Here is an 8,472-nt window from a genome sequence, read left to right on the forward strand (position 1 = left end):
ATGCTTATAGACAGCGTCAGATTTACGTATAAGCTAAACTATCTATAGCTTAGGGCCCCACTCCCTTGGGGGCCCCCCAAATTTTTTTAAAGGAAAAAGCAAACGGGATTTACCTTTCCAAAATATAAGATAAAAAGCAAATAAAATAAAACCTACATGCAGCAACAGTGGCAAATGGCTTCAGATGTCTATTAGGTCCATAAATTACCATATAACATATATTCAACACAAAAAACAGCAACAATTTGTTGTTGACAAAGGACAGCTGGACATATAAAGGGCCCCGTTACCTTCAGTAGCTTAGGGCCTCATCAAACCTATATCCGGCCCTGCTTATAGACAACATTTTCAAAGTACGATTCTCCCATATTTTATCCCAGATTTGACTATCTCTCTATCTGTCATCTATCTATCTATATCTATCTATCTATCATCTATCTATCATCTATCTATCATCTATCTATCTATCTATCATCTATCTATCTATCTATATCTATCTATCTATCATCTATCTATCATCTATCTATTTTTTCTTATTTTTTCCTTTTTCTTTTTTCTCCTTTTTCTTTTTTCAGTGTTAGCATCACTGAAGTGACCTCTCTTGGAGTGCAAGCCTTTGTTAGGATTCTTGCTCCATGTTTGCAGTCATGAGATTGTTTTATATCACATGACGGTGTATGTTTTCATTCCACAGATTGGGAAGTGACGGAGACAGGGTGTTTTGGTATTACAGTGGTACCTCAGGTTACATACACTTCAGGTTACATACGCTTCAGACTCCTCTAACCCAGAAATAGTGCTTCAGGTTAAGAACTTTGCTTCAGGATGAGAACAGAAATTGTGCTCTGGTGGCGCAGCAGCAGCAGCAGGAGGCCCCATTAGCTAAAGTGGTGCTTCAGGTTAAGAACAGTTTCAGGTTAAGACCGGACCTCCGGAACGAATTAAGTACTTAACCTGAGGTACCACTGTACTGTGTTCCATGATGTGGGATTATTGTCCTTTGTTCTTTCTCTTTGCTGTCTGATGAGAAAGAGGAAGGAGCTAAGTCAGAATGCTCCGAGTGTATTATATGTAAATAAAGTAGATTAGCCAAAATGCTGTGCTACTGAGTTCAGTTACGCAAACTGCGAATACTCTGTTGATCCCTAAGTGTGCAGATGCTTCTTGGTATCAGTCGCTGTGATGTTTGGGCTGAAGAAAATTTTTGAAGCTCCTGAACGATCGACCAGGAGGGAGAGAACTTGCCAGTCGGGCATGTGTCTCTACCAGGATCCTACACAAGAGTAGGGAGATCCCAAAAGCCTTGGCAGTGTCTAAGGAGGTTTGTGGCTGCCCAGAATACAAGACTCTCCTCTCAGTCTTGCTGATGTGGACCAAAAGAAAGCAGAGCAATACATCTGGCATTAGCTTAGCTGCAGGAGCTGCTGGAAACTGGAATACAAATCTCCATCCAACCATCTTAGGGACTGCATTCCAGATTGGTGGGGAGGGGTTACTTTGTAGCCTTTTCTTCTCCTGAAGATGGTGTTTAAGTTAACCACCCTTTTCATCATTGCATTGTCAAGTCATGTGACCGAGCTGAATGAGCTTAGGATCCAGTCTAAGTCCGCCCACCCCACTGGTCCCACTCGCATCACGCCCCCCCCCCCAGAAATACGTAACTAAAGAGCTGGAACTTTGCATAAAGGAAGGCTACTCAAGAGCATTTTATCAATCAATCAATCAATCAATCAATCAACCTTTATTACGGTCCAGAGACCCAATAAATCGTTACAAAGCAATACACAATTCATACAGCCTGCCTCCAGGTTAAACAAGCATTTCGTTCAGAATATAGGGATCATTGGTTCTTGCAACCACCGATAAAAACTTGGCCACTGCTAATGTTCTAGCATTTGTCCAGTCTTCCAGTAGGAACCTGACATAGTGAGTCTCTGATTATACCGGGAAAGGTACCAGCAAGGGTAATATCAGTTCAGCCCTAGCTTGCTCATATTTTGCACAGTGCAACAAAATATGTTTTCTGGAATTGATGTCTTTAGCACACGAGCAAAGTCTGTCCTGGTAGGGAACTCCTCTCAACCCGCCATCCAACACTGCAGAAGGAAAGATGTTTAGTCTGGCTTTGGTGAAAAGCCTTCAATAGTTTGGTACTGTCAGGTTTTTAATGTAAGATGTTAACTTAAAGACATGCCCATATTGTACTCCTACTGCCAGCAGACTACAGACTGCGTGTGATTGAGATTGCAAGTCATTGTGTGCATTATCCCATAATCTTTGCTTTAACATCTTTAAAATTGCGGCGGCGGGATCCCACAGCAAGGATATAATAACATGTGTTTTGTTTACCATAGGATTATTTTTTTATATGTTGTCTATTTAATTTACAGTATAGTAGGAAAAGCTGCACGACAATTAATGAGGTATTTGGCATAGCCATTTAATGAATGCTAACAAAAGACAAAAGACTGCACAGGAACAACAAAATTCATATATATATATATATATATATATATATATATATATATATATAGCTACATTATTCACCTGATTAATAAACTGGGTCTGAGGAATAAATATTACAAAAGGAAGCCTCTGCTTCCTTTTCCCGAGCCTGAAGAAATGAAGAAGTCTAACAGTAATAAACAAAAAAAGCCCCCCTTCTATGCAACATGACATTTACAAGTTGGATGATTATCACACATTGACAGGATGATGCCACTTATCAAACACTGACAGTTACTATGCAATTTGGGGTGCATTTGGATTAAAGCGACCACTTTGCTGGCATTCTAAAACCTCATTTTTCCCACGGAAAGGCTTTATACCAAATTAACTAATAATTTCTGAAATGTCTTAGGTGCCCTTTACATGCTACAGCAGCGATGTGGGAGCTGCTATTGACTCGGTTCAACCCACAATGCTGCTGTAACATTTAAAGGCCCTGTATCGGAACCATGAAATGGTTCGCCCGTAATTCAGAAGTGACACACTGCAAAAGCTTTAATAATAGACTCACACTCCTGATAACTCCTGAAAAGGAAGCAGGGTCATCCACTTATGTCAAGTGTATGACAACTTCCTGTTTCCTCATATCACTGGACCCCAGAAAATATTACTGAAGGGAGAAATATGCCCTTTAACTCAGAAGACTCAGTGTGCATCACATTGTAAATTTTTATGCGGGAGGCAGTGGAAGAAGGGAGTGCCTGGTGTGCTCTGGTCCATGGGGTCACGAAGAGTCGGACACGACTAAACGACTAAACAACAACAAAATATATAAATAAACCCAAATTGTCATCAGTGTTTTGGAAATATCTTCTGGATTTAGGCAAATATTTGGTTTTGGAATCATCAGTTTGTATTTTGAAATATAATTTTAATGGGTGGTGGTGTCAATGGTAAATGGCATCCAATCACAGAGACAAAAGGCAGGACAAGTGAAGAATGAGAAGGTACTTTAATAAGAGTAATAATTTATTAAAATTGCATACCACCCTTCATCCAAATATCTCAGAAAAATACAAAATGAGAATTCAAAACTAATAAAACAAAAACAAAAACAAACCAATAACCTGCTCCCTCATTTAAAAAGCCATAGAATGTTAATCAGCCAAATGCCTGGGAGAAGGGGAATGTTACCGAAAAATATGTAATGAAGACACAAGACAGGCTTCCCTGGGGAGAGCATTCCACAAATAGGGAGCCACTGCGGAAAAGGCCAATAGTACTTCCTGGTGGTTAGTGTGAGGTGGTGCCTAAGAGCTGGGCTCATGTCTACTTTCTAGAGTGGTCCAAGATCAAGAATTTCTGCTGCTAGAGGAACTTATATGTGGAATAATTTAATGACTCATCATCCTGCTCTACCTCCATTTCATGCATATGACTTTTTCTTTTGGTTGGGAACTACAACTTAAGCAGGTATGAAACTGCTCTGTGATATGTTTCATCACTTTAATAAATTAAAATTAGATGCCTCCAAGAAACACACATTAGGAAAAAGGACCTAAAATTCAAAAGAAATCAGGGGAATAATTTATCTCTGCGGGAACAAAGAAAAAATGGAGTTGTTTTGTATATATATATCCCAATTTTTATCCAAAATGGATTCTTTCCAATGAACAAAGTAGATATACTGGGGTGGAAGTTAGCATTCATGGAAAAAAGAATTTGGTTATCGGTATAAAGGTAAAGGTAAAGGTACCCCTGCCCGTTCGGGCCAGTTGTGACCGACTCTAGGGTTGTGCGCTCATCTCGCTCAAGAGGCCGGGAGCCGGCGCCGTCCAAAGACACTTCCGGGTCACGTGGCCAGCGTGACGAAGCTGCAACTGGCGAGCCAGCACCAGTGCCGCACACAGAAATGCTGTTTACCTTCCCGCTATAAAGCGGTACCTATTTATCTACTTGCACTTAGGGGTGCTTTCGAACTGCTAGGTGGGCAGGAGCTGGGACCGAACGACGGGAGCTCACCCCACCACGGGGATTCAAACTGCTGACCTTACGATCAGCAAGTCCTAGGCACTGAGGTTTTACCCACAGCGCCACCCGCGTCCCTACAGCGCCACTCGTGTCCCTTTGGTTATCGGTATATATGCCCCCAAATGAAAATAAATCAGTTTTTTTATAAAGTAAGGTAAAGGTACCCCTGCCCGTACAGGCCAGTCGTGTCCGACTCTAGGGTTGTGCGCCCATCTCACTTAAGAGGCCGAGGGCCAGCGCTGTCCGGAGACACTTCCGGGTCACGTGGCCAGCGTGACGAAGCTGCTCTGGCGAGCCAGCACCAGCGCAGCACACGGAAAAACCGTTTACCTTCCCGCTATAAAGCGGTACCTATTTATCTACTTGCACTTAGGGGTGCTTTCGAACTGCTAGGTGGGCAGGAGCTGGGACCGAAAGACGGGAGCTCACCCCGCCACGGGGATTCGAACCGCCGACCATACGATCGGCAAGTCCTAGGCACTGAGGTTTTATCCATAGCGCCACCCGCGTCCCATTTTTTATAAAGTACTGATGGACAAACTGAAGGCAGCCCTGTTTAGGGAAGCTTTTAATGTTTAGTAGACTATTGTATTTTAATATTCTGTTGGAAGTTGCCCCAGTTGCCTGGGGTATACATAAATTATTATTATTATTATTATTATTATTATTATTATTATGTTGTTGTTGTTGTTGTTGTTGTTGTTGTTGTTGTTGTTGTTTCCAAATGAGAATTGGTACCTTATGGGAGATTGGAATAGAGCGGTCTCTCCTGTACTGGACAGGATTTTAGGAAGAAAATAATAATCATAAGCCCACAAGGCTAATTGCCGAAACTGCTTTACGTGTGTGGAGCTAGGTTTGAGCAACTTAGTGTTAAAGCCAATGCAGCATAAACATGCTATGAAATGGGCATTCTTAACCCTTCCACCCCACTGCAGCCCTCTGCCCATGCATCCCAACCTTCTCACTGGATTCTTATAGCTAGCAATTATGACCATACATCTTGGTTCTCATGCATGGATGAAAACTGCTCCCACGACATTGTTGGCACAGATCAGATGTATAGCAATCTGAATTTAGTTTGTTCAGTCCCTGTGTGCAGAATGCATTGTGGATAGGCATGAGCTTTCATGATGCACATGTGTCAGGGACTGGGCAGAAGAGGAGGACACTTGAGAGGGTGTGTGTCAGGGGCTGGGCAGAGGAGGAGGAATGGTAGAGACTGCCTCCCCATCCTGACCCTTCCAGGGAAGTGGTTGAGGAAGACAGTATAGATTGACATCAGTGGTTTGATGGAGGTCACAGCTCAGAGGCAGATGAGGGGGAAAGTTGGGAGATCATGGGAGAGCCAGAGCAGCTGGCTGACACATTGTCACTAGAAAGCATTCTAGACCCTCCATCTCCCTGAACCCGGCAAGCCTTAAAAGTAGGAGAGCAAAGAGCTCAAAGACAGAGGGCACATAGCAGCACCCGTAGAAGAGACAATGAGAATGATGAATGAGGAAGTGGGAGAGACGGGGGATGGAGAGTCACTCAGGACAACACCATTATCCAAGAGGCTGGCTTCTACAGCCTCTCTCTGTAAAGTTTGAAATAAAAAAGGACAGTAAGAAACTTTTCCTTGTCTTTATACTTTCCTGGGCAACCATGCTGACAGCATCCTGACAACATGAGACCTCACATCTCTATCTTCTATGTGGCGCCAGCACTTGCAAATTATTGTGTACAAATCACTAGTCACATATTAAAGCTAGCACATTTTTTATCATTGAGTGAGGTCCCTTCAAATTTAAGGGGGCCTAGCAGTGTTTAACTGCATTTAGCATTGTTGCCCTAAGAGAGACAGCAACCTCTAGCAAATTGTCCTAAGCATTTCAATCAAACTTCCCAGGATTCCTTGGAGGGAAGACATCCCAGTCAAACAGGTGTTTTGGGGGTGGGAGGAGCATCTCCACCCACATCGTTCTGCCCGGACACTGAGGTCCAATGCCGAGGGCCTTCTGGCGGTTCCCTCCCTGCGAGAAGCCAAGTTACAGGGAACCAGGCAGAGGGCCTTCTCGGTAGTGGCACCCATCCAACCAGATGTCGAAGAGAAAAACAACTACCAGACTTTTAGAAGACATCTGAAGGCAGCCCTGTTTAGGGAAGTTTTTAATGTTTAATAGACTATTGCATTTAATATTTTGTTGGAAGCTGCCCAGAGTGGCTGGAGAAACCCAGCCAGATGGGTGGGGTATAAATAAATTATTATTATTATTATTATTATTATTATTATTATTATTATTGACCCTATTTATTTTTATGCACCCAAAAGCATCAATGTGTGGCAGGAGGGGCTTATCTGGGCAAAGGTTCCATGCCTGATGTCCTCTTCAAGCCATCTCTGTGGACAGGCATTTAATCCAGTCTAATGAATCCAATGTCCTTGGCATAGTGGCGGAAGCACTGGCGGCACACGTTGAGCCCGTTCTTGCAAATCAGGTCGTGGTGGTTCGAGCCCTGGCCAAACTTCCTCGGGTGGTTCCAGCAGAGCTGCTGGTGGGCCATCTTGCTTGGCGTCTCATGAGGGAAGGGGAGCATCAAACAAGTTTCACTCTGGTTCTGTAGGTGCAGATGCTCCAAAAGTTTGTTAATTCTTATAATGAGATCTTAACTTACTGATAGGTAGGAACAGAAGGCTACACTAAGAGCATTCCTTCCTACATGCAAACAATGAGAATTCTGTGATGAGAGTGCTCATACAAACATGATTTCTTTCCTCTAATAACGAAGCTCGAGTCCCATTGTAAAGTAAAAGCTTAATCTTATTCTGCATGTTTCAAATAATAGACTTCATGCAGGGACACTTTCATACTGTGAATCATTAATCATTCTGACAAAATGCAGCATCTCTCTATTAGATTTCCTGTTATGGACTTTTAACAGATGTCTAATTAGAAGCTACAAGTGAATGCAGAGCGAACCAATGTTTTGCTGGAGAGACAGAGGAGAAGATTCCAGTTTGTTTGAATAGCATTCAAAGCACTTGAGAAATGACTAGAAAACAGGATCTAGGATCTTGGGTGGGTGGGTGGGGGAAGGAGAATTACTAGGCTTCCTCATCTAATGGAAGTAAGTTGTTTTCTCAGACTTTTAAATTCCATCTGCCGAGTGCCAAATATTAACCAGCACTGGCTGCTATTTTATGTCAGCTCTCATGTATATATGTCAAATGTTGATTTTTCACTGCCTGTCTGAGGCCAATACTGTAACTCCAAGGCCTGCCCAAATTCTAGCCCAGCCATCCTACACACTTCATATGGTGGCCTGCAGGGTTCTTACCAGACTCCTTGTTTTTGTAGTTCCAGGAAAAGAAGCAAAAGCAGGACATTTATTGAACCTCTGATGCAGAGGCAATGTCAGTTCTGAGGAGGTCATGGGATGAAGTGTATTCCGCTGCCCATTCCATTTTTTTCCCTGCCCTTTAAAATAATAATATTATTATTATTTTGTGGACACTGCTACTCTGCTCTTTGTCTCTCCATTACTATGGCTGGAGAGATTATGGGACTTGTAGTCCAGCAACATCTGTAAGGTGACAGGTTTCCCATCCCCATTTTAATGGATCACAAATGGAACTGCAAAAAACTATGGCAGTATATCCTCAACTCCCAGCAGGACCACTCCATTCAATCATTCCGCCTTTTCCCATATGAACCGACCTGACCCTGCAATAATCTTCTGGGGCCCTTCTTTGGATGCCCCCTTCACAAGAGGCCTGGAGGATAGCAACATGAGAATAGTCTTTTCTGTGGTGGCACCCTATTTGTGGAATGCTGTCCCTGTGGAGGTTCACCTGGTGCCTTCTTTGCATAACTTTAGGTGTCATGCCAAAACGTTTCTCTATAACCAGGCCTCTTAAGCATTCGGTGGCCTTTTAAATGTGGTGGGGGGGTAGATTGTTTTTGTTCTTGTTTTAGCATGTATTTTGTATTCACATTTTGTCATTTTATG

At 42.8% G+C, this 8,472-nt stretch overlaps 1 protein-coding gene across 1 annotated transcript; it reads right to left on the reverse strand.

Moving 5' to 3' along the window:
• Nucleotides 1–6,876: 6,876 nt before the first annotated feature.
• On the reverse strand, nucleotides 6,877–7,026 carry LOC128412389 (40S ribosomal protein S29-like). The gene has a single exon (XM_053385270.1). It carries the CDS (start codon nucleotides 7,024–7,026, stop codon nucleotides 6,877–6,879), a length of 150 nt encoding a protein of 49 aa, XP_053241245.1.
• Between the last annotated feature and the right edge of the window lie 1,446 nt (nucleotides 7,027–8,472).

This window comes from Podarcis raffonei, chromosome 4 (genome assembly GCF_027172205.1).
Source record: "Podarcis raffonei isolate rPodRaf1 chromosome 4, rPodRaf1.pri, whole genome shotgun sequence".
In the NCBI taxonomy this organism is placed as follows: domain Eukaryota; kingdom Metazoa; phylum Chordata; class Lepidosauria; order Squamata; family Lacertidae; genus Podarcis; species Podarcis raffonei.